We start from the raw sequence: 26,121 nt of genomic DNA, 5'->3' as shown, positions 1-26,121 counted from the left end.
CGCCTGAAACGTGAAGCAGCAAAGGTCGGACTGGTGGTGAATGCGGCTAAGACAAAGTATATGCTGGTAGGTGGGACTGAGCGAGACAGGACAAGCCTTGGCAGCAATGTTACGATAGACGGGGATACTTTCGAGGTGGTAGAAGAATTCGTCTACCTCGGTTCCTTGCTAACGGCTGACAATAACGTGAGCCGTGAAATACGAAGGCGCATCATCAGTGGAAGTCGTGCCTATTATGGGCTCCAGAAGAAACTGTGGTCAAAAAAGATTCACCCCCGCACCAAATGTACCATGTACAAGACGTTAATAAGACCGGTAGTTCTCTACGGGCACGAGACGTGGACGATGCTCGAGGAGGACATGCAAGCACTCGGAGTTTTCGAGCGACGGGTACTAAGGACGATCTTCGGCGGCGTGCAGGAGAACGGTGTGTGGCGGAGAAGGATGAACCACGAGCTCGCTGCACTTTATGGCGAACCCAGCATCCAGAAGGTAGCCAAAGCCGGAAGGATACGGTGGGCAGGGCATGTTGCAAGAATGCCGGACAACAACCCTGCAAAGTTGGTGTTTGCTAACCATCCGGTTGGTACAAGAAGGCGTGGAGCGCAGAGAGCACGATGGGCGGACCAGGTGGAGCGTGATCTGGCGAGTGTTGGGCGTGACCGACGTTGGAGAGCTGCAGCTGCAAATCGAGTATTATGGCGGCAAATTGTTGATTCAGTATTATCATGAATTTGATGTTAACTAAATAAATGAATGAGAATCATGAAATCAATGTGCCACAAAAACGGTGAATATCATGAAATAATGATTATCCATTCACGTTCTCTCATTATTCAATGTGGCAAAATCCATAGCTCGCGAAAAACGAACGTAAGCAAGGTAGCCAATGTTGTCAAAACTTCTGCCTAGCTACTAATACCTAGATGTCGCTACTAATCGAATGGAGCGCCATCTGTTGAGAGTTCTGGCAGTTTTATTACTAGTTTGAAACGGTAGTAAATTTCTCATATTGAAGAGTTTTGTTTACTCTTGAAATTTGGTATTGTGGGCAGTTTCAAGTTATTTCTCAGTTACATTTTTAGGAGTCCTTAAGGAACTTCTTCCGGGATTCCTTCTGGCATAACTTTCAGGTATTGTTTCAGAGATTTATTAGGATATTTTGCTGAGATTCCTCCTGAATTCTTTCATGAATTTCTACGAGGATTTCTTACGGTGGTTGTCCAGAGATTTTTTTTTCAGATATTTTTCCCAGCATTCTTTCAGGGGTTCCTCCCGTAATTTCTTTCGATTTTCCTCACAAGATATCTTCCGGATTTTTTTTTTATGTTCCAGATAACATTTTTAAGATACATATTTTTTTCATGCTGAGTGGAATTCCTATCTAAATTCTAAATCTGAGTAATTTTTGTTACCCAATGGATCTTATGAAGAAGTTCTTGGGCTGAAAGTCTCGATAATAAAGACATAAAAAATTAAGTTGAAAGGATAGCATGGAAAATATCAAAATAAATTTGCGATTTATTCAGTCAATTTTTGGTGGAAAAGGCATAAAGAGTATTTGAAAATGTTTTGCTTGAATTTTTAAAAGATATTCGGAGATAAGCTTGCTAGATAAATTGAATGAAATTTCTAGAGGATCTTGAGAAATATTCTGGTTAAGTCACCGACGAACCGACGTGACAGCTAGAACAAATAAATTCAAATTTGTTGTCCCCGACGCCATGATGAAAAATAGCCGAACACTACCGCCTCCTCTATAATGGTTCGCGTTGTTTTGATAGCTTGACTCCAAACTCCCGTGTATTCATATAGGAAGAGGTTCGCGTCTGCGCTGATTTGACAGAAGCGTGCGCTCGCTTCGCTGGTTGATCGTTACATTTGCGGGGGACAGTTTTGAATCACCACTGTCACGTCGGTTCGTCGGTGGTTAAGTGTCTGATAAAAATTCCAAAATCATGTTTTTTTCAGACGAGTTTTTATTTAAAAAATAGGGTTCCAATCCCTTGCTTCGAGGTTCCTTTAGGCTTCCACAAGTTTGCTCCTTCTAGATGACATCAAGGATTCCTTCCCAAGGTTCTGCTGTTTTCGATAAATTAAAATTTTGTTCGATAGTGCAACCAACATCTGGACAATTTCCACAAAATTGGTCATAACTCAGGAACGGAGAAACCAATTTAACAAAATATATATTTTAAAATTCCCTTTCTGAATTTTTTTTCCGGACTTCGAAAATAGTTTTCCGTCTTTTCCAACCGATTTTCCTCAACAGTGAAAAAATTTGTGGAAAATAATTTTCATTTTGTTTTCCTTTTTTTCAAATGTTGAAAAGAAATTGCTTATGATTTCACAAAAAAAAATGTGTCTACGAGGCTTCGTTTTTGAGTTATGATTTTTCAAAGTAAGTGGTGTCTGTGAAAAATGTTTGTTTTCCACTGGAGTTTTTATTTTTTTTCCAATTTAGTTTTATATAAACCCTACCTGTGAAAAAAATTTCCTAAAATTCTGAGAACCTTCGTACCAATTTATACGATAATAAAAAAAAATCCCCCACTGTGACTCTTTTAAACAAGGTTGTTTACGATATCGAGGAGTCATTCGCTCAAAAGCATTCTGGGTGTTTTCTTAGATATCGAGGGTGCTTTCGACAACGTGCAATTCGTTGCCATAATGGAAGCCGAACGCGGTCATGGTATATGTCCAATGATAACCAAATCCTCAAAAATCGACATCCCTTGCCGAAATTGCGTCAAGCGGCGATTAGGAAATGGAGTGTTTGTGGATGCCCCAAGAGGGAGTATTGTCACCACTTTTGTGGAATCTCGTAGGGCGCTGTCCATAAACTACGTAGACTTTTTTCGGCCCTCTCAGACCCCCCCTCCCCCCTCGTAGACTTTTGTTCATACAAAATTTTCGAAATTTGTATGGAGCGTAGACTTTGGCCAGACCCCCCCGTCCCCCCCTTAGAGTCTACGTAGTTTATGGACAGGCCCTAGTAGATACACTGTTGAGGAAACTCAATAATAGCGGATTAACCACTTATAGTTATTTTTTATGATTCTGCCGACGACTTTCTAACATTTGTTATATTATAACTTAATCATTTTATGGCTATATTGGTCTTTTTCTACTCAGAGTATAAGGGAGTGGAGATCAAAGTGGATAATGAAATGATATATATGATAGTATTAACTAGGCTGCGAACAAGTATGAAAATTCATAGAAGGTGAAATTAGGCAAGTAGGCCATGTGTTGAACGAATACATCGTAGCTGGTAGTTCATACCACCTTACCAAGACTGGCAAAAGTTTCAGGCACCCGACCTCCTATGTATTGTTCTGTTTTCATCACAAGTTCTATCGATCGGTAGCTTTTTCGGAATTCGCACTTCGTTCTTAGGGGTATGCCTATATCGCGGCGTGTTCTTCCTATTAGCAGTAATGGCGGCGAACCTTTGGGGTCCGAAACCTGAGTATTTCAAATGGATTTACACAACTGTTGTTCGATCAATATTGGTTTTTGGATGTCTTGTGTGGTGGCAAAAATGCGAAATGAGAACTACCCAATCAAAACTAGGCCATCTCCAAAGGATGTGCTTAATGGCGATGCCAGGAGTGTTCTCTTCAACTCCCATGACAGCGCTCGAAGTTCTATTTGACGTTGCCCCACTACACATTAGCGAGGTTCAATAAATCGTTTTTGCTTCACAATGCTTATTCGAATCAAAACCAGATTAAGGCATACACAAATTTGAGCTCATGCCGGGGCCCGTGGCGTAGTGGCTACATGTTTGCTTCATAAGCAGATGGTCATGGGTTCAATCCCAGCCCGGCACTTTCGTCAATTGCTCTTTCCCCTTGACCCTCTTCTAAGCCAATGGCTCAAATGGACCGGATACATGGACATCGGCGAACGGCAATTCATAATGGGCCCCCAATCGGACTGGAAACGGGAACCACCAAACAGCCACACATCAGCTTCCTCGTGCTCATCATTCTACCATGTTAGGGTAGAAAGTGAAAGCAGCGCAACGGCAACCAGTTGGATATAGTAGAATTAGAATAGAATATATTTAGGCGCTGTACAAATTGTAAGTACAGCTTCCAATTGGAATCGCAGTGCCCTAGTGGACAAAAGAGCTGTAAATAAGGTTAAGTGATTGGAAAAAAAAAATGTGAGCTCGTTTGGTGGAAAATTAAGACTGCACAAGCCCTTTAAAATTTGTATGGAAATTACTATGAGAAATCGAAGTTTATCATTATCGGCCATAAATAGTATTCCCCCATATGCCTTGAAGGATTTAAATTGGACGTCTTATTAATTAGTTATCGATTTTTACCCAACTGGAGAAACTTCAACAGTGATCCTCCAGCTTTCCAGCAGGCAACATTGCTGCACATGGCCCCAAGGATAGCATACATAAATCATGGCTACTATGTTTCACTGCAAAATGCAGTGATGCCCATCGAACAGTTAAACCATCATGAGTAAAGGTTTGGATTCTGAATAAAAACCGATAGCTAATTATTGAGCCATGCGATTTGAATGCAGCCTTCGGCAAAGTTGTAGCTGATAGAGCAGCCTAGGAGGAACAGGTTTTCCCCCTCATTTAAAAAAAAAAACATTAGGGCTTCAAGCCAGATGGAAAGAGCAAATAAATAAACTCAAATCAAGAAGCTGAATCGGTTAAAAATCTTGTTAATACAAAAAAAAGAAGCTGAATTCAGCAAATGCTGTTCACCTTGTATGGGTACCTGGCTATTCTTCCATCGCTGGAAATGAATTGGCTGATGAATTAGCTCGCACTGGAGCATCACATGACTTCATTGGTCCTGAGCCAGCTATTCCGATATCCAAGTGTTGGATAAAGCTTCAGACCGGACAGACCGGGGCTGCCACTCAACACAAACAACACTGAAATAGTTTAGAGTCATGTCGGCAAACAAAATAGCCACCCCTGAATCTGATTTTATCGGTTTTGCTAAAATATATGCAGTAGTTTTTTAATTTGTTTTTCAAACTATTTTAGTAGGCTCAAAAATTCAGCAAAACGCAGGGTCAAACTGCGACACATAAGATGAAGATATTACCACAGGGAATTACCATGATGACTATTTTTAGCAGCTCAAATCTGAATGCAATCCAAATCATATTATAAAATCCGAGAAACCTTCTTGAAGATATTATAAGACAACACAATCTCCTCCCCAGGTTATCTGATCTACATAGAAAACTCATTTCCATTTCTATTACTTTTCTCCTTCGCCCGCACTCCGTTCGCATCGACCCGCTGAACCCCAACACAACGCACCGTCTGGGAAACGCACCGAACCGGAAATGTCCATCCAACCCGTCGGTGTCACCACTCTCGGTGTCTCTCCACAACACGACAGCAGACCGACCTACGTCGCAGCACCCAAGTCGCACCGGGCATCCTCAAGCTCGTCGTCGGCCGCAATCAAACGAAAGTTTGAAATGAAACTGAAAAGCCGCTCGCTGCCAAAGTCCTTCATGCGCTACAGGTGAGTCCATTATTGCTGCCATCCTCGCAATTTTCAAGTGGGAACGGGAAAGTCAGAGGTCCAATCCGAAACGTGGGGGCGAAAATGATGACATTTTTTTTTTCTCCGAGAAGGAATGCAAAGAACTATGGAATCCATTCATCCGAAACCTTTTAACAATTATCCAATTATGGGGAAACATTGTTCTGGTGGCAATCCACTTGGCAAACCACGCGTAAAATTTAAGCCCCAGTAATCCCCAATCGACCGTCGACCGCCCGACGCCCGACGCCCGAAAGTGCTGTTATGGTGAACGTAAGAAGCAGCCCATTGAAAGCGAACATAAAATACACGGTTTATGTATATTATTTCCGAAACATAATGGAAGTGCAAAACTTCGTCAGAAATTGGGAATTGATTAGCAAATGCAATATCCATAATGTCAAACAATCCTCAGAAGTAGAACACATCGATACATAGACCTCGAGTACACGGGGATAAATAGTTGACAAAGAATTAACTAAGGAGTAGACATCTGTTTGATAGTAGTGTGTGACACTAATGAAAATGAATTATATGAGTTTCAGGATAAATTCAGGTAGAATTCCCGAAGAAATTACAGGAGGAATACTCGAAAATTTCCAGGAGGAATCCTCTTAGCAATTCTAGGTAGAACCCCCGTAAGAATTTGTGCAGGAATGCTTAACAGAATTCCAGCAGATATGCTTGAAAGAATTCCAACAGAGTTCCAGAAAAAAACAATCCAAAACAATTTCAAAAAGAACCCCCAAGGAATTGGAGGAGGAATCTCCAAAGTATATCCTGAAGGAATCCTCTAATGAAACCCTGAAGGAATTCCAGTAGGAATCCCCAAAGAAATACCTGAAAATTTTCCAGGAAGAGTACCAACAGCAGAGATGCCAGATTATTTTTTGAAATTTTTGTATCCCTTACAAAATCCGGAGCAAAAATCTTTATCCCATACAAAGGAATAACAACCCCTCTTGCTCAAAAATCTGCACATCATATAAAACGTAATCTGCACTGAGGCTCAAAAATCCGTATAATACAGAAAAATCTGTATACATGGCATCCCTGACCAGCAGGATTCCGCAAAGAAAGTGCAGCAGAAGTTCCCAAAGTAATTAGAGCTGGAATCCCCAAAGGATTTTCAGGAGATATCACCGAAGGAAATGCAAGAAGAATCCTAGAAGGTTTTCCTGGAGGAATCCCTGAAAAAAAATCAGAACGAGTTCCCGAAAATATGTCAGGAAGCATCCTGGATGGAATTCCAAAAAGAATCCTCGCGGAAGTTACTAGGAATCTCCGGAAGAATACCAGCAGAAAGTTCCGAATGAGTTCCAGCAGGAACTCCCTAAGAAATTCCAGCAGGAGTTTCCTAAGAAATTCTAGCAGTAGGAATTTCAGTAGGAATTCTCAGAGTAATTCCAGCAGGAATCTCCAAAAAAAATCGCGAAAAAAAATACCCGTACAATTTCCAGGAGAAAACTCTAAAGGAAATCGAAGATAAATACCCGAAGGAATTGGAGAAAGAATCATCAAAGGATGTCCAAGAGGAATCCCGAAAGATTTTCAAGAGGTCCAGGGAGGATTCAGTAATGGAGGAAATCTGACAAGAGGTCCTTTAGTGATTAGTCTAAGAGTTCCTCCAGGGATTCCTTTTGAAGTTTCTTTTGGGATTCCCAAAAGAAACTTCAAAAGGAATCCCTGGAGGAACTCTTAGACTAATCACTAAAGGACCTCTTGTCAGATTTCCTCCATTACTGAATCCTCCCTGGAGACATCCCTGAATCCTTCTGAAAAAATCTCTGATGGAACTCCTGTTGGAATATCTAAGCTGCCGTTCTACGCAAAGTTGTCCCATGTTATATGGGATTCCCATATAACATGGGACAATTATGCGTAGGACGGCAGTAAGGCACTTGTGAAGGAATTCCTCATGAACCCCTGGGAAGATCCCTGATCCCCTTTCTGGAGGTACCATTGAAAGAACTATTATACTGCAGGAATCCATGAAGGAACTTCTGGATTAATTCTTGGTGGAACTTCTGTATAAAAAAACTCCTTCTGTCCCTAAAATAACTCCTGGAAAATTTTGTGAAATTTTTTGTGAGTATTCCTGGAGGAATCCTTGAGGGGACTGCTGCAGAAATTACTGAAGAGACTCTTGTGGTATTCCCTGGAGGAATCCCTGAGGCATCCCTGGATTCATCTGGAAGAATCTCTGCAGGAACAACTCGAGAGATCCCAGAAGAAACTACCGGATCGATACCTGAAGGAACTCCTTGAGAGATCTCTGAAGGAACGCCAGGAGAAATAGTTGGATGATTGAAATTCTAAAGGAATCCTTGTAGGAACTCTTGGAGAAATCTCTGACGGAGCTCCGGTAGAAATCTCTGAAGAAATGCCTATCCTACTTTTTGGAGGACCTCGTATAGAAATCCTGGAAGGAACTTCTAGATAAATCCCTGATGAATCTCCTGGAGGAATCTCTGAATCCTTCTGAAAAAAAAAATCTAGAGGAGCTACTGAAGACACCGCTGAAAAAAATCCCGAAGAGATCCCTAAAGGAACTTCTGAGAAATCATTGTTTGGAATTTAAGAGAAATATTTGAATAAAAAAATTAGGAGGAATCTGTAAATGAAGTCCTGTAGAAATCTCCGAAGATACTCCTTGATTTATCCTTGAAGAAATCTTGGAGAAATCTCTGACGGAGCTCCGGTAGAAATCTCTGAAGAAATGCCTATCCTACTTTTTGGAGGACCTCGTATAGAAATCCTGGAAGGAACTTCTAGATAAATCCCTGATGAATCTCCTGGAGGAATCTCTGAATCCTTCTGAAAAAAAAATCTAGAGGAGCTACTGAAGACACCGCTGAAAAAAATCCCGAAGAGATCCCTAAAGGAACTTCTGAGAAATCATTGTTTGGAATTTAAGAGAAATATTTGAATAAAAAAATTAGGAGGAATCTGTAAATGAAGTCCTGTAGAAATCTCCGAAGATACTCCTTGATTTATCCTTGAAGAAATGTATTTTGTGGAGGAATCGTTGACGGATCTCTTGAAGGCATCACAAAATCCTTCAGTTTCATCAGTTTCATCACTTGGAGCGGGAATCAAACTCTCGAAATTAAAAAAAAAACAAAACTACTCTTTGTTGAGATCATTGATTTTCAGTTTCATTTTTCGAATTAAATGGAAATACAACATTTTTGCCTTTCTCGTACACTGAGTGTACTATAGGCTATATGTTCACTCAAAAACGATTTTTCGAAAAAAGGCTCGGAGGATCAAATCACATATATACCAATCGACTCAGTTCGATGGTTTGAGATAACGTCTGTATGTGTGTTTGTATGTATGTCTGTGCGCAAAATAAGTTCACTCACCTTTAAGGTACTTTCCATCGATCGATTTTTCGGATTATAGCTCGAATCGAACCGGAATTTTACCGCATTGTTGGCTATTAAAAATGGTCCGGATCGGTCAAGGCGTTCTTGAGTTATGGCCATTTGAGTGATCCGGACCAGCACCAGTAGAACTGGCCACATATAAAACTGAACCAAGCCCCATCATGTGACACATCAAATTGCGGCGATTTTTGAAACCTTCAGCATGGTTTACAAATTTTGTGCAGATATCAACACAGGAGACCAAAAATTCTACAATGTCGGTCCAAAATACAAGATGGCGGTCTAAAATCCAAAATGGCGGCTCCAAATTCAAGATGGCGACTGTATAATGGAGTTTTAAGCCCTAAACTATGAAATATGGGTATATTTTGTATGGGGAAGATGGTTCGAGTCCAATCATGGCAACCAGAATATCCAAGATGGCGGTCTAAAATCCAAGATGGCGCCTCCAATTTCAAGATGGCGGCTGTTTAATGGAGTTTTAGGCCCTAAAACCATGCAATATGGGTATATTTTGTATGTGGAAGATGTCTGGAGTCCATAAATGACGATCTAAATATCCAAGATGGTGGTCTAAAATTCAAGATGGCGGCTCCAAATTCAAGATGGCGGCTGTTTAATGGAGTTTTAGGCACTAATACTCATGTAATATGGGTATATTTTGTATGGGGAAGATGTCCGGAGTCCGAAAATGGCGACCAGAATATCCAATATGGCAGTCTGAAACCCAAGATGGCAGCTCCAATTTCAAGATGGCGGCTGTATAACGGAGTTTTAGGCCCCAAACCATGCAATAAAAGTATATTTGGTATGATAAAGATGTCTGAAGTACAAAAATGGCGACCTGAATATCCAAGATGACGGTCTCAAATCCAAGATGGCGGCTCCAAATTCAAGATGGCGGCTATTTAATGGAGTTTAAGGCTCTAAAACCATGCAATATGGGTATACTTTGTAAAAAGAAGACGTCTGGAGTCCAAAATTGGCGATCTGAATATCCAAGATGGCGGTCTAAAATCCAAGATGGTGGCTCCAAATTCAAGATGGCGGTTGTAAAGTGGAGTTTTTGGCTCTAAAACCATGCAATATGGTTATAATTTGTATGGGGAAGGTGTCCGGAGTCCAAAAATGGCACCCTGAATATCCAAGATAGTGGTCTAAAATCCAAAATGGCGGCTCCAAAATCAAGATGGTGGCTGTATAATGGAGTTTTAGGCCCTTATACCATGCAATAACGATATATTTTGTATGGGAAAAATGTCTTAAGTCCAAAAATGGCGACCTGAATATCCAATATGGCGGTCTAAAATTCAAGATGGCGGCTTCAGATTAAAGATGGAGGCTGTTTAATGGAGTTTTAGGCCCTGCTGTATCTCTAGAACCGGACCTAATAGAAGACTTTCGTCTTCGGCAAAGTTGATCAGGACATAAATAGTTGTCCGATAGTGAACTAGTTGGTTCTAGGTATATCCGCTATGTGGCGCTAGTGAGTTTTAGAAATTTTAAACTGCTGTATCTCGAGAATCGGACCAGATGGAAGAATTTAGCCTTTGGAAAAAATGATCAGAACATCAAGAGCCAATCGATAAAGAACTTTTTGATTCTAGGTTTATCCGCTAAGTGGTCTTATTTCTTAACTTCAGTATCTCGAGAATCTGCCCATATAATATAATTTCGTCTTTGGAAAAATTGATCGGGGCATCAAGAGCTATTCCCCGATAACAAGCTTGTTGATTTTAAATATATCCGCTAGGTGGTAGTAGTAAGTCGTAGAAATTCTAAACTGTTGTGTCTCGAGAATCAGCCCACAAAGAAGAATCTCGCCTTCGTTGAAGTGATCACACAAATTTTAAAAATGTTGTGTAGATGAAAGGGGCAAAAGGGCTTGAAATGGTCAACATGGTCATCAACTTGGTTTATGAATGATCCCGTTATGCGAAGTGTTGAAAAATATAAGTCTTTAGTTTTGTCATTGCTTGTATGGCAAAAATTATTTCGGATCAGCCATAGTTTGACTAAAAAGGAGGTTTCAGAGGGGATGGCCAATATGATTGGGCAACTTTTTTTTCTCTCACAAAAAAGATCAACAAGCTGTAACTTTTCATAGAGTGCATACAAAAATCATAAATTTCGACTGTTTATAAATGTATCATATGTGCATTATTGGTACAAATTGGAGCTCGATTGGTCAATCTTTCACGAAGTTAGAGCCGTTTTGGTCAAACACTATTTTTTAGACAACAAATTTTTGAACGGTCATATCTCGCAAACTAATGAACCAAATTGAATGAAATTTTTAACGTTTATCAAAAATATATTGATACGTTATAAAATGTAATATTTTTTCACGATAATAAAGTTATGCCACAAGCCGGGGCCCGTTGCGTAGTGGCTACACGTTCACTTCATAAGGGATGGTCATGGGTTCGATCCCAGCCCCGTCACTTGCTATTTTTCGTTAGTTGCTCTGTAAAATATGTCGATGAAAACGCATCCATATTTTTTTTTATCGTGGAACTCATAAGTTTTTCAATTATATCAAAAACATCTTGTCCACCCAAATCCCACCGCACAGCCTGAATTGAATAAGAAAAAAAGCAGACTAGGTACCTACCTACATCATAAAAAGAATATCACTCAAACCGGGAAAATCCATTTGGGCAAGCAAATATTTACACCGAGACTCGCTCATCTCCGACCGAACCGGCTGGCTGGCTCAATCGCAGAAAAAAAAAATAACACGCAGAACCCCCACAAGGAATAAAAACAGCTTTAAAAAATTCGCAATGGGACGCGTGGGCGTAGAACAACGACGACGACGACGTTAATCGGAAAATGGAAAACAGAAAACTTTAACAACGGCCGCGTCGGCGTCTGCCGTGGCCTGCCTGCCATGCCGAGGTTGGGACTCCTGTGGTGAAATGCTTTCGAGAACTTTTGCTTTACCTGACTGAGCTTCCAACGAGGTCGTAACTTTTCGTTCTAAGCGGAGGTCTGTTGAGGCGGGATAAAAAAGTGGCTGGCACTAGCCACTAACCAGATCGACTTCCAACTGGGAGCTTATGGATGCACTGGGAATAGTTATGGTTGTGGAGTTGATTGAGATCATACGTAATTCTGAGATTTTAATCTAATGGGAATAATATAGTAGTAAAACTTTTGCATACGTCCCATACACAAATGTTTGGGGTTTTAACAAAAAATATCTTACAAGGGAACGGGGGAGATCAGTGTCGACAAATTGTTGAGATTGTCCACGAAATGAAAATAATACGTAGTCCCTAGTCAATTAAAACAGTCTTATATCAGTTTTCAATGCATTCAGTGAAAATCTGTTCTAAACATTTTTTAATGTATAATATACACAGTGACCAGAAAAAAAATGTTACACATACATGCATAATGTATACAAAACAATACTTTCAGTGTAGCAAAGGAAACAAGGTATACTATTCCACACACCTTGTGGCTGCTGGTTGGCCACCGAACGAGAGTGTTTTTCATCGCTCTTTTGAAACCTTGTTTCTTCCACGGAATAAAAGTAGCCAGAGCCGGTAATAAAGTAAGCTCGGATTGAAAACAGCTTACCTAAGCGCTTGCGAAGATTGAGAATCCTGGTTGCCGAGAGCGTACATAGAGTGGTACTTATTGTGGTTTAGGGTATATGTACCATTCCTTGGCCTAATTTGCAAGCCGCCTTCACAATTTTGACCATAACTCATGAATTAATAGCACTAGAAATAATATGTTGAGCCTTTTACACACTCTAGGCATTGCATGTTTCACCAATTGGAAGTAAACTAACGTCAATATTCAAGAATTTACTTAATTAAGTTGAAAAGATTCGATGCGATGGTATGCAACGTTGGTCTATGGTACAAAAATTGGCCTATTAGTGGATACAACGTTGGCCTATTGCTGTCCATGCACGAGAACCACTAATTATCTCATTTTTCAATATTTCTGCTGAAGTATTATCTCTATTTGTTCACCAATCTTACTTGTAAATTACATTTTCGCAGCCAATTTTTTTAAAAACTGTAAATAAATTACTTAAACTAAACTTCTTTCTTAATTTATTAACGAAATCAACGCAACCCTATCATTGTGTTAGATTTTTACAGTCACCGTACACAAAATCTTTCTTCCTGTTCGTTCTTTCTGGTTCTTATGCAAGCAATGTTGTTGACCTCACTTTATCGGTGTTGTTGACGTCACTTTACTGATGGGCCAAGATTTGGGTACATAGTGGAAAAAATGTCCTCAATATTCGGCCCACATTAAATTTGTAAAATATTTATTATTCGTTGAAAACAAATATACAAGTTCAAAATAGCGTCTTTGACCGTCTAATCAAATGTTGAGTTATTGAAAAGTCAGTTCGAAATGTTCCAGAATCATGCCATTTATGATCATGTGTATAGACTACCCACTAAGCCGAAGAATCATGGCGTCTACAAAAGCTAAACAAAGTGATATTTTCATTCATTTTAATGCTCAAAAGTGCTAAAATTGAAACGAAATGTTACAGTTGTTTGCCGGATAGCTTTTCCGATATCCAGTTATGCGTGTTTGTTTGAGTTTTTGGTTAACGTTGAGATAGGCCGAACGAGGGGACTATGCCAACGAAGCATCCCGATACCCTATTAGGAAGAATATGCTTCAGAGGATTTCGATGAACTTGAAAATAGGTTTTTGAATGGTGTATGGTAAATGTGCATGAGTTCAGAGTTGAAACATAGACAAACAGAGGTACCACTGGTAAATTTTCTATGGTTCATTCTTTTAATGATCATTTTCAATTCAGATTCAATTTAAAATAATTTCACAGCCACAGAATCACCGTGTTCTTTTCAATTGGGCGTTTCATATTAGCGCCTTCCCTCTCTGGCAAAATCGCAAAGTTTGGAAGGGAAGATAATCCGTGAGTCTTGAGATGAACCAGTACAGGACTAAAATGTCGTTGATAAAGATGATAATAAAATCAAACAATTCTAGATCTTGCATAGCCAGTATTAAAACGCATCCTGGGAATACCAACATCACTTTTGATATTTTCTTTTCAGCATTAATATTTGCAGTATTTTTTATTGATGCATTGATATTGATACAAATATTGAAACGGCCATGCCCACTAGGCAGACACAAGGTTCAGACACAAGGTTAAGATTACATATCCACGTATGAATAACCTGGTTGAAACACGTTTTCAAAATTGATCATTGAAGAAAAGGAGACAACTTCATCAAGAGTTTCGTTATCAGGAAAATGAGACTTGGATACAGAATCGTTGGAAACAGTGTAGACAAGAAGGTTAATACGCACATGCAGTAATCAGGTTTTATTTGTGGTGGAATTTTGAACTGATTTGGCGTCAGCGTTGGTACTAAGAATGTGAAGCTATCCGTGGAAAGTTACAAAAAGAAGTGAGAACAACTCACCTCTTTTGGGAGAAAAAGGGTTGCCTGGAAGAAGCGGAGTACGAAGAATTGGAACTGTTGTCCCCAGGAAACTCAGAAGTTCTATCAGAAGTTCAACACATCTCTTCATGCTGCAAGCCAAAATATGCAGGGATAAGAACGGGAGCCTCCTGACGGACGAACGTGAGCTGATCGAAAGACGAAGGAGTACTTCTATGAGCACCTAAATGGCATCGAGAACGTAGGCACGGAGGAAACGGCTACGCCAGTGCAGCAGGGGACTCCATCTCCCACGCCATTCACCAGCTCAAAGCCAACAAAGCACCTGGTAATGATGGTATCGCAGCTGAGCTCATCAAGATGGGCCAAGAAAAGTTGACCACCTGTCTGTACCGGTTAATATTCAGGATCTGGGAAACCGAACAGCTACCGGAGGAGTGGAAGGAATGGGGTAATCTGCCTCATTCACAAGAAAGGCACCATTAGGAATGTGAGAACTTCAGAGCGATCACCATTTAGAATGCTGCCTACAAAGTGTTATCCCAGATCATCTTCCGTCGTCTGTCACCTAAAACGAATGAGTTCGTTGGAAGTTATCAAGCCGGCTTCATCGATGGCCGGTCAACAACGAACCAGATCTTTACCGTACGACAAATCCTCCAGAAATGCTGTGAATACCAGGTTCAAACACATCACCTCCCAGACAACCAGAAGTCGCATAAGGATGTACTCTGTACATCGTATAATGTGACTTATATCGCATATATGTATATCGGATGGACAATTTTCATCGCATATGATGTTATTGTTTGAACTTATTGCGATGTAGCCTGTGGAGCGTCGTGACCGTGCGGTTAGCAGTGTTGGTAAAATCACACTCAAAGCACACTCATGAACCGCTCCTACGTGAGCAAACTCGCGCGCGATTCTGAATCATTTTCTCACGCGCGAGATTTTCATGCAAAATCTCGTTCTTACGAGTCAAGCGCCGAAATCTCGTTCGCTTGTAAAATGAATCCAAAACAATTAGAACGACACCCAATGTTGTTGTACGATAGGTTTGCTTTTGTTCTATCATATAATCTTAAAAACTTCGATGTAAATAATAAGAACACCAAGAAATAACGCAATGAGTGAAATCGCGAGTCAACTCATGCATGATTTTTTCGTCGGTGAGTTTGGCGAGTCAAGAATCACGCGTGAAACAACTCAAGCATGAGATTTGAGAATTTGAGTTTTTACCAACACTGGCGGTTAGCGTCACCAAGCGTATAACCGTACCGCGCAATGGGGTGAGGGTTTGATTCCCGCTCTGGGTGATGAAACTTTTCGCAAGAAATGTTTCTTCCTCGTATCCAGTGGTGCTTGTAATGTGTGTCGTGTCCATTGTCTAGTGTTAGGTTTCGTTCAGTCTGGTTGAAGATGGTGTCCGTGTCTTTTTTTTAGTATCTAGTAAAGTCATATAAGAAAGTAAAACAACTGTTGTAAGGTATGACTACATCGTAGTAGGCGATAATATGATATTTTATAGCGATGTTTTATCTTCTTCATGCATTAGCTTGCGCTCACTTCGCTGACCTGGTGCACGTTTAGGCGTCATAATGACCCCAATATGCACGACTAGGGTTAAGTTTACTTATTAGCAAAAACATGTGAGCGAACTCTCAATGTACCAATCGAATTCGCATAATTGCCTACTGCGATGACTATATGATTTCACTTTGTACTTTTCTTATTATGTCAGTTTAACTCGCATTGGTGTACGAAATACATCATAAAAACGTAAAAATAAATTCGTAAATTAAAAGTGGAAATGTGTTGTGAGTTTAGCATCACTCATCCCACTTAGCAGTTTTATGGCACTAATGAAGCAGTTATGCTGCTTGTTGACCAAAACCTACAGTGCATCTTAAATGCTACATACCTGCTGTCAGGTTTTAAGTAGCATTTCAATTGCTTGTATAGGGAAGTTTAGCAGTCAAACTGCTTTCATATGGCAGTAAGCAGGTCAAATGCAGATATAAAACTGAAATACGGCTTATTCAAATGCTTATTGGTTACCTGGGGAATTTGAGGTACTATAGCCATACACTGGTACACTGAGCTTAGTTAGTATCTCATTATAGATAGGTCCCGAAAGATTTGTAGGAAATCATGGTTTGAAGCTAAACAAAAAATATTACCTGGATAAATTTTTTGGAAATATTTTTTTGTTCTTAATTTCCAACTGAAAGAACAACCCTAACGGAAAATACAATACAAATACTATTTTTTTTTTCTACAAAAAGGATCACCCTAATGCAAAACAAGTGAAGCACAAAAACCATTGCGAATAATTGGGGACACGTCCGGAAGGGACAGGAGAAACAGAAATTCGCAATGTTTGTTACGCTCTTTTCACATGTTGATCTAGGAATATCATAACAAAGTGTTACATGTCAATGAAGGATCATGGTTTCAAACTATACAAAAATATAACTGGTAAATTTACTAGATTTTTTTTTGTTCTTAATTTGCATCTCAAAGAACCACCCTAATAAAACATAAATGATCCTTCCTAATGAAATATTATGTATATACAATATTGAAAATGACTTACGGTTATACAAGAGAGTTTTTAAAACTATTATCTTATTTTTTATTATTTTCTACAAAAAGGACCATCCTAATGCAAAATAAGTGAACTATCCTAACGAAATATGACATATAGTATGCTAGCAGTTGCCAACGATGATATAATACATGTTCCATTACTATTGCCATGAATATTTCAGCAACTAAATTCAAATCCTCCATTTCAAATTCATTTCACTCTCGCAACTCAAAAATTTTCTATGTCCAAGAAGTGATTTTTTTTTCCAAAAAATTTTTTTTTGAGATAACACCAGATCTCGACGTTTCATGCACTTTTAAGGCATTTGGCATCAAAAAAAATGTTCGATTTCGAAATTTTCATGTATCCCTATACATGGATATTTGTCGTGTTTCAAAACAGCCAAACTTTGACCGCTTTGGGCTAGCGCTTAGCGAAGTCCGATTGAGCTAAAATTTTGAGTTTTGAGGAGACGAAACTTTTGAGCACTACCCGTTTTTGAAATTCTAAAAGTCGATTTTCATTGGCACCCTAATACACATGTACCAACAATGACACTTCCTGGGTTTTACGCCGGCGAACAAAGTACAAACCCAAAAAATAATCACTAAATAGCTGCACTGTTACGGTCGCCATATAATGAAAAGATTCTGTTAAAATTTCCAAAGATCAACAAATTGGATGAAAAAAATGGCACAGAATCGGTACACTTTCAGTTGACATGCTCTCTAGTTGCCAAGCTATCGCATACTCTCTTTCGATGAACCTTTGAAATCGGTTCATAATTACTAAAATTGTACAATGAAAAATGTCTTATGCCGATGTTTTTGGGGTCTGTTTCAAGATAAGCCAAATTGTTAGACTATGATCCGAAATTTTCAGAGAATCAACAATCATCCAGTTGAAACCTATGATCGATCAAACTATGTTCATAAATGCAAAACCATAATATTTGTTCTATAGAAACTTTAGCTCACACTTAGAATGACGAACTGCAGAATAATAACACTAGTTTATAGAATTTTTGAACTCGGTAAGCTGATGAACGTTTTTGGTGTAGAATCATGTCCTGAGTTCGAAAACGCGAAGGGAAAAAATTACAGTAGAGCGGATTTTTTTTCTACTTTCCATACGAGGTTGATGATTTGAAATCGATTTTTGTTCTATTTTTAAGCAAAGTCGCTCACTTCACACATCTCATTCTCCGTAATCAATGCTCCGCTAATCGATCGGAGTCCGATTGAGCTGAATTTTTTACTGCAACTCGCCTACATATAATATGTCAAATAAACGTTGAGAAAGAATTTTTAAATTGTTGTTTTCTTATTTAAAAAAAAAAATTTCTTCATATATTTTGGGAAATTTTGCTAAAATTTAAGGAAATCGTCCCCAATACTCGCCAATATCTTGAATTTCATCAATCTGACGCATTCCCTGACCTGCATTCAGATGATCGAATGACATTATATTCAGCTTTTATTTTATGGAAAGAGATTAAAAATTTATTGAACAAAACGCAAGATATTTGAATTTTATTAAATTCCATATTTTAAAAAATTGTAAAACTCGTTATTGAGCAAAAAGTCAAAAACTGTTCTACTTTAATTTTTTTGAAGCCGGTTTCAAAATCAGCGCTAAGTTGTGCTTCAAAAATGTTGGTCGTTGACAGAAGTTCACAACTTTCGTTTTATTTTGAAAACTAGTGTAATCATTTATTATTTACTAAATACATAAAAGATGATTAGGGGCTTCAATAGCCACAACTCTGCTGAGGGTGACGGGTTTGATTTTCAATTCCTTGGGCATAAAGTATTCTCGTGCCAGCTACACGATGTACACAAGCAAAATGATCATTGACAGAGCAATCTCTCAGTTAATTACTGTAAAAGTGCTCGAGCTGAGAAGCAGGCTTTGGTCCCAGTAGGGACTTTACACCAAAAAGAAGAAGCATAAAAGATGGTTGTCGCAGAAAAATATATTCTGTAAACCTTTAATGATTATGCTACTAAATATTCACAAAAAATATAGCATGAAACGAGCTCACCGATTCATGTCAGTATGAACATGCATCTCTTCTATCTATTGATAGTGGTGATGGTACGTCCGCTACGCTGAACATTACATTACATTGCGTATTGTCGCGCTTATCTTAGATTCTCAGCAAGTTGCGTTCGAAACGCGCAGCCTCAGATCGCGCCAGACCGCGCACGTATGATTTGTACACGGTGTGCACCTTGGCTAAAACTGTTTTGCAGCCGCCGGGTGGAGCTGTCAGCCGCCGTGTACAAATCAAACGGGCGCAATCTTATGGCGGCTGACTCAGATCAGCAGAATCTGAGTGATTAAGCTAGGATGCACAATATGTAAAAGGGGATCAATCAACATTGATAGGACCTACCTAAGTCTGAAATAGGTGTTCCGAATCGGAACAGTTTTAAAGCGATTTTAAAGCTCAATCTTCTCACGTCGTCTGTGATCAAGTTAGCATTCGAAGCAATCAAGATATCCCTGACTACGCCCCTGCCTTAGTTACTAGGTATTGTTATTTTTCCAAACACTTTACTTTGCAATAAACCTCAGTTGAAGACACACGCGTTTCAAACTGTTTCCGTTAATTCTCATCCCAACGGTATCCCATTCTAAGAGGTTATGGGCTCGACCAGTAAGGATTCGGTGCACGGCATTCCTCAATTCCACGGAGGTCCAGGGTTCCATAATTGGAGTTTTCGTGTGCGGATGTATCTGGACGCTATGGGAGTGGAGCATACCTTAACTGAAGATTCCCCGGAAGCGGCTGCGGAAAAAGCGAAGTTCGGCGAGGCGGACAACCCTAGTAGCACACAAGTTCTATACAAGTTTATGTAACTCTTATATGACTGAATTCGGTCATATAAGAGTTGCATAGACCTATGTAGAACATGTGTGCTACTCGGGAAGAAGGCAAAGTCGATGCTGATTGGTTTTCTCGGAGATGATTGTCTGGAGATCGTTCGAGACAAACGGACAGCGAAACAGATGTGGCGAGCGCTGGAGAATTCATTTGCCAAGAAATCGCTAGCGACGCAGAACCTGGTACGGAAGCAACTCGGACGTTTGAAGATGAAGGAAGGAGAATCCATGCGGAACCATCTGGTGTGTTTCGATGACCTGATCCGACAGCTACGGGTGGCAGGAGCGGAGCTAAAGGAACCGGATATGGTGGTGATGCTGTTCGGGACTCTTCCCGAGTCGTATGACCCGTTAATAACTGCTCTGGAGAATCTCGGCGATGACGATTTGACGCTAGACGTAGTGAAGCAACGGCTTCTGGGCGAAGAAGTCAAGCAGCTCGACAGGCATCAAGATGGCACGAGTGAGAAGCCGAATGCGTTCGTTGGAGAAAAGGATAGGACTACCTTCAAGAAATTCAACGGCAAGTGTCATAGGTGCGGCAAGAAAGGGCACATGAAGAAGGACTGCCGGCAGAAGAACCACAGTGAAGCAAATGCGGCTGCTGGATCGAAGAGCAAGGCGGTAAGTTTTATGGCCGGTCGCGCAAGAGACTCTCAACGCCGTGATGGACGACTGATTTTCAAATTGGATTCCGGGTCAAGCGACCATCTTGTGAACGATGCTGATGTTTTTTCGACGTTGAACAAGTTGTCAAGCCCCGTCATCATCAACGTGGCCAAAGACGGCGAGACTTTGAAAGCTCGGAAGAAAGGCGTCATCGAAGGAGTCAGCAACAGAGGTGTTCAAATGAAAATCAACGATGTGCTGTACATACCGGACTTGAGAGATAACCTGATGTCGGTCAAGAAACTGGCCAAAGCTGGAATCTCGGTGTTGTTTTGCGGAAATGAAGCTACGTTGAAGAAGGAGAACACGGTCATCGCTACAGCGTACTTAAAGGGAAGTCTGTATGAGCTGGAAGTCAAGTTTAACAAGCCATTTGCGAATGCATGCCAAGCGGAGGTGAATGATCTGTGGCATCGTCGGCTAGGACATATCAACCAGCAAGCCCTCTCGAAAATCGTACAACAAAACATGGTGGAAGGTATCGGTACGAAGCCGGACAAGGTCGGATTTTGCGAACCATGCGTGCAGGGCAAACAGTGCCGTGAACCCTTTGATGGAACTCGACAGCGTGCGACTCGTGTCTTGGAGAGGATTCATTCGGATGTGTGCGGGCCAATCGATCCTCCGGCGTGGGATGGCTCTCGCTATTTCGTTTCGTTCATCGATGATTATAGCCATTTCTCGATGATATACCTGATGAAGAAGAAGTCTCAAGTTTTTGAACGATTCCGTGAATATGAAGCGATGGCGACAGCAGCATTCGGTAAGAATATTTCAAAACTTACGGTGGATCAAGGTACGGAGTATGGCTCGAACAATCAGAAAAACTGGTACAAAGCGAAAGGAATCCAGATTGAAGCGACGGTTGCGTATTCTCCGCAACAGAATGGAGTGGCAGAGAGGTTTAATCGTACGCTGATCGAAAAGGTTCGTGCAATGCTTCTGGATTCTCGGCTACCGAAAAGGATGTGGTGTGAGGCTGCGTTAACTGGCGTGTACCTGCTAAACCGGAGTCCGACGGCAGCTCTCTCGGTCAATTCAACACCAGCAGAGCTGTGGCTAGGAGTGAAGCCCAACCTGGAGAAACTACGGATCTTCGGATGCAGAGCCTTTGCGTGGATACCAGGTCAGCTACGGAAGAAGTTAGACGCCAAAAGCTTCGAAGTGGTAATGGTAGGCTATGCGCCGAATGGCTACCGGCTGTGGGATCGAAGACGACAAAAGATCATCGTGGCTCGTGACGTGAAGTTTGATGAAACCCGTTTTCCGTATGAAGTGGAGGCTGAACCAGCAGAGCAATCGCCCTTGGTAGTCCGTTATTCCTACGAAAAAGAGGAGGACGAAGAAGCCGTTCCGCAAGAACATCAAGAGCCTGAGATGATAGAGGAAGATGGCCAAGCGGAACAGTCCGACGAAACTGACGATGACGAAACGGAAGCATCGGCGCTCCCTTCGCACACAGAACACCACGAGTCCGAGGGACAAACGTTGGTGAGGCGCAGCGATCGGGAGCGCACTTTACCGGGTAAGTTACTCGATTATTTTGTTGGTTACGGAGCAACTTCTGGTGTGCCATTATCCTCAGATGTACCCGAAACATTTGGCCAAATTGCCCGTCGAGATGACCGAGATGAATGGATGCGCGCTGTAGCAAGTGAGCTGGAGTCGCTGAAGAAAAATGACGTCTGGCAGCTGACGACCTGTCCTAGGGAGGTGAAACCGCTCAAATCCAAATGGGTGTTTCGGATAAAGGAGGATGAAAACGGCAGACCGGTTCGCTACAAAGCTCGGCTTGTGGCGAAAGGATACCTCCAAAAGCAAGGACAGGACTATGAAGAGACCTACGCTCCGGTGGCTCGGCTGGCTACGATCAGGACCGTTTTGGCAGTCGGTGTACATCGGCGATACTATTTCCATCAGATGGATGTCCGCACAGCGTTTCTTCACGGCCGTTTAAAGGAAACAATCTACATGGAGGTCCCGGATGGGGTGCCTGCGAAGCCCGGTCAAGTCTGTCGATTGCTGAAATCTTTGTACGGCCTAAAGCAGTCACCTAGATGTTGGAATGACCGATTCAATGATGCACTCCTCAAGATGGGTTTCAAAAGATCAAGACACGATTATTGCCTGTATACAAAGTTGGACGATGGAGATGAACTTATCCTGATTCTGTACGTAGATGACCTTTTAGTGGCCGGCCGCAATCTGAAATCGATCATGGAGTTGAAGAAACGTTTAGCGTCGATGTTCGAGATGTCGGACTGTGGAGAATTGAGACACTTTTTGGGAATGAAGATTTTCTACAACCGCGAAGAAGGAAAACTGCAGTTATCTCAAGATGCCAGTATTGAGAAGCTGATGAGTCGTTTTGGAATGTCCGACTGCAACCCAGTTCGAACCCCGATGGAGAAAGGCCTGATGCTAAATCGAGAAGGAGACGAAGTAAAGCAACCGTACCGAGAGTTGCTTGGGTCGCTTATGTATGTGATGCTGAGCGTTCGACCGGACATTTGCTATCCTGTCGGTTATCTCGGACGATTCCAACAACAACCGTCTAATGAGCATTGGCAAGCCCTGAAACGAATAGTCCGTTACTTATAAGGCACGAAGAATCTGATGTTGCAGTTCAAGCGCGACTCTACAAGTCATTCCTTGGTGGGGTACGTTGACGCAGACTGGGCATCGGACACTGAGGACAGGAAATCAATAAGCGGATACCTATTTCAAGTTTTTGGATGTACGGTAACCTGGTGCAGTAAGAAGCAGACCACAGTGGCAACTTCGTCTAGCGAGGCGGAGTACGTGGCACTCAGCGCAGCAGTTGCCGAATGCCTATGGCTACTAGGAATTCTTGAAGACCTGCATGAACCTGCCAAACCCGTCACTATATATGAGGACAACAGAAGTTGTATTCACATGGCGAAGAATCTGGAGACGAAGCGCACAAAACATATTGACGTCAAGCATCATTTTGTGCGTGATAACGTAGCTTCCGGGACTTTGAAGATTGAACCTATCCCAACACAGGACCAACCTGCAGACATCTTTACAAAGGCCCTGGATTACAACCGATTCAAGACGCTAAGAATGAAAATCGGATTATCAGATTGAGAGGGGGTGTGATCAAGTTAGCATTCGAAGCAATCAAGATATCCCTGACTACGCCCCTGCCTTAGTTACTAGGTATTGTTATTTTTCCAAACACTTTACTTTGCAATAAACCTCAGTTGAAGACACACGCGTTTCAAACTGTTTCCGTTAATTCTCATCCCAACGGTATCCCATTCTAAGATCGTCACTAACGAGTCTGGAATAACAAAGAGGAGAAACGTCAAAATTGGAACAGCCGATTTGCTGTCATCCCCATAGTTCCAATCGAGTAGGAGACCTGTCAAAACGACCAGGATTCGCCATTTTGGTATACTCGAGACACTTTAGACGTCACTTACCCGAACTACCTTCTCAGGTCCAGATGTCGCTTCGCAAAGCTCTTTTTCCCCGGAGAAAAAGCCCCCGGCGGCAAAGTGGGCATGACTTCACACAGCAATCCCCTCATCAGACACCAATCTTGCTTCTCGTTTCTGTCTCGGTCGGTTTTTTAAAGACTAGGTACACACCATCTTCTTTCAACGGATCAGCTGTTCGAAAACGATAAAACGTTTTGAGAGGGCCCGACTCGAACTCTCTTGGCGCTCTTTTCTGCGGTGCTCCGTTGTTGCTGCGTTGCATGATGCGTGTGCTCTCGGCTACGTGAATTTCAAAAACAAAACAAACTAGAGAAAAATAAGGTTTTTAGTTTTTGGTGGAAGAAGCGCTACTGCAGCAGCTACAACACCAACAACAATGAATATGAAACACACAAATCTCGCGTTACATTTGAAAAGGGCCTATCCCCAGAACGTAAACATTGAGAAAAATCGATACAAACATTTTCCATCACATTTCTTATTCGTATTTCACAGTTTTCGGATTTTTCAACGTGCTTTTCGTTTTAATGATACAAGAATAGATGCATCTTTGCTTCAATAATCAAGTTTGCATTAAAAATTATTAAAAAAATATGAAAAATTATAGATAAACATGTTAAGCTTATTTGAAAAATTTCTCCCGGTGTACGCCTTATTGTGAGTCTTTCTAAAATTTTCTTAGCGTGGATTGGCCCCCCGAGTGAGTCCGTTGTTGACATCGTATCAAGGATTGGCCGTTTTTGAGAGAGAGAATTCGCTCTCTCGGCGCTCGGGCCGAGAGCCGTTCGGAAAATTTTCGGTTGTCGGCCCTTTAAACGAGAGGACCAACAAATGAAAACAAAATTTTACCGTTACTGGCCCATTTGGAGCACGGGCTTATGAATGATTGAAAAAAAAAAGCAATGATCGGCCGTTTTGAAGATGGGGTTTATTCTGATAAGATTAATGATTAGGCGGGTGATGCTTGCACAGTATGTTACTGTTGGGGGATGCTATGGAAAGGTATCAAAATCGATTTGTTTACATTTTAAGGATAGGCCCTTTTCAAATGTAACGCGAGAAATCGAGACAGCAACAACGAACGACGACGACGGTGGATTGTACGTCTCTCTGTTGGGTTGCATTCAGAGCCAGCCCAGGTCGGTAGTAGTGGTGGTGGAAAGAGCAAAAACCTCGCGCTTTTCTTCCATAGTCTGGGTCTGGCGTCCGTCCGTTGAGGCCCCTGGTGGTGGCACTGTTGTGTGAAGGCACGTTCGGTTTAGTGCTTGTAGTAGCGAGCTTCAGGCGGTCCGGTCCGTCCGCGTTCGGTTAGTCGGTGTTTTGTGTTTATAGTTCTTCGAACGTGGTTTGAACGTTCGTTTTATCAGCGTCGTCGCGGCACGCGTTTTTGGATCGCAAAAACGTCCGTTGAGAGGATAGACTAAGTGGCGGTTATCGGAAGTTGTGGAAACAGCTGGAAGTTGGATTTTGGGTGAATAGTTGGAAGATTTTCGAGTGGTGAAGAGTAGAACACAGAAAAAGGGATCAGCTTGAAGTGATCAAAAGGTTGGAATGAGATATTCCTTGTGAAATTGTATTAGACCAGTGTGAGTGTTCGTCCCTGCTATACGGGATATGATTCTGCTATACATAGTTCATTGTTATTGTGCTAGGAGAGGAAATGAAGAGAAGCTGACTAGGGGAATGTACCGTCAAAGTGATGTATGATGCAGGGACCAGTGGTGATTTGTCAGTATATTGTTGATGATTTGGTACACGTGAATTCGCAGGTTTCTAGTCAGTATAAATCCGGTATATTATCGTCAGACAGGCACAACCGAATATTTCCTTCAACTCCTCCTCTGAAAAAGCTAGTATACCTAGTGCACAGAGAATGTACTCATACGTGATTTAGGGTTTCGGGTCATTCGGCCGAATGCCATTTGTCCGAATGCCGTTTGACCGAACAATGAATGATGAACTCAAGTGACCATGTCATTGTTCTCCATATCCGTATATCTCCAAAGAACAGCTACGATATAAAGATGGAAAAATCTCTAATGAAATATTGACAGTTTCATCGCCAACTTATCCCTGAATGGTAAAACTAGAAAGACCAAGCTAGAATGTCAAAAAGATCCTTTGAATTCTTTTGATCATCATTCGGCC

The 26,121-nt window shown here is 41.3% G+C and overlaps 1 protein-coding gene across 2 annotated transcripts in view; it reads left to right on the top strand.

The window, feature by feature from the left end:
* Window positions 1-26,121, top strand: part of LOC134288495 (uncharacterized) — a 674,651-nt gene that overhangs the window by 495,063 nt on the left and 153,467 nt on the right. The window contains exon 6 of one of the 2 annotated variants that reach the window (XM_062853534.1): window positions 5,397-5,522. In XM_062853534.1, coding sequence (XP_062709518.1) covers window positions 5,397-5,522 — 126 coding nt within the window. Of the gene's footprint in view, window positions 1-5,393; window positions 5,523-26,121 lie in introns of both variants that reach the window. The other variant, XM_062853533.1, reaches the window with a different exon arrangement.

This window comes from Aedes albopictus, chromosome 2 (genome assembly GCF_035046485.1).
Source record: "Aedes albopictus strain Foshan chromosome 2, AalbF5, whole genome shotgun sequence".
NCBI lineage: Eukaryota > Metazoa > Arthropoda > Insecta > Diptera > Culicidae > Aedes > Aedes albopictus.
This window is presented reverse-complemented; position numbering and strand designations above follow the sequence as displayed.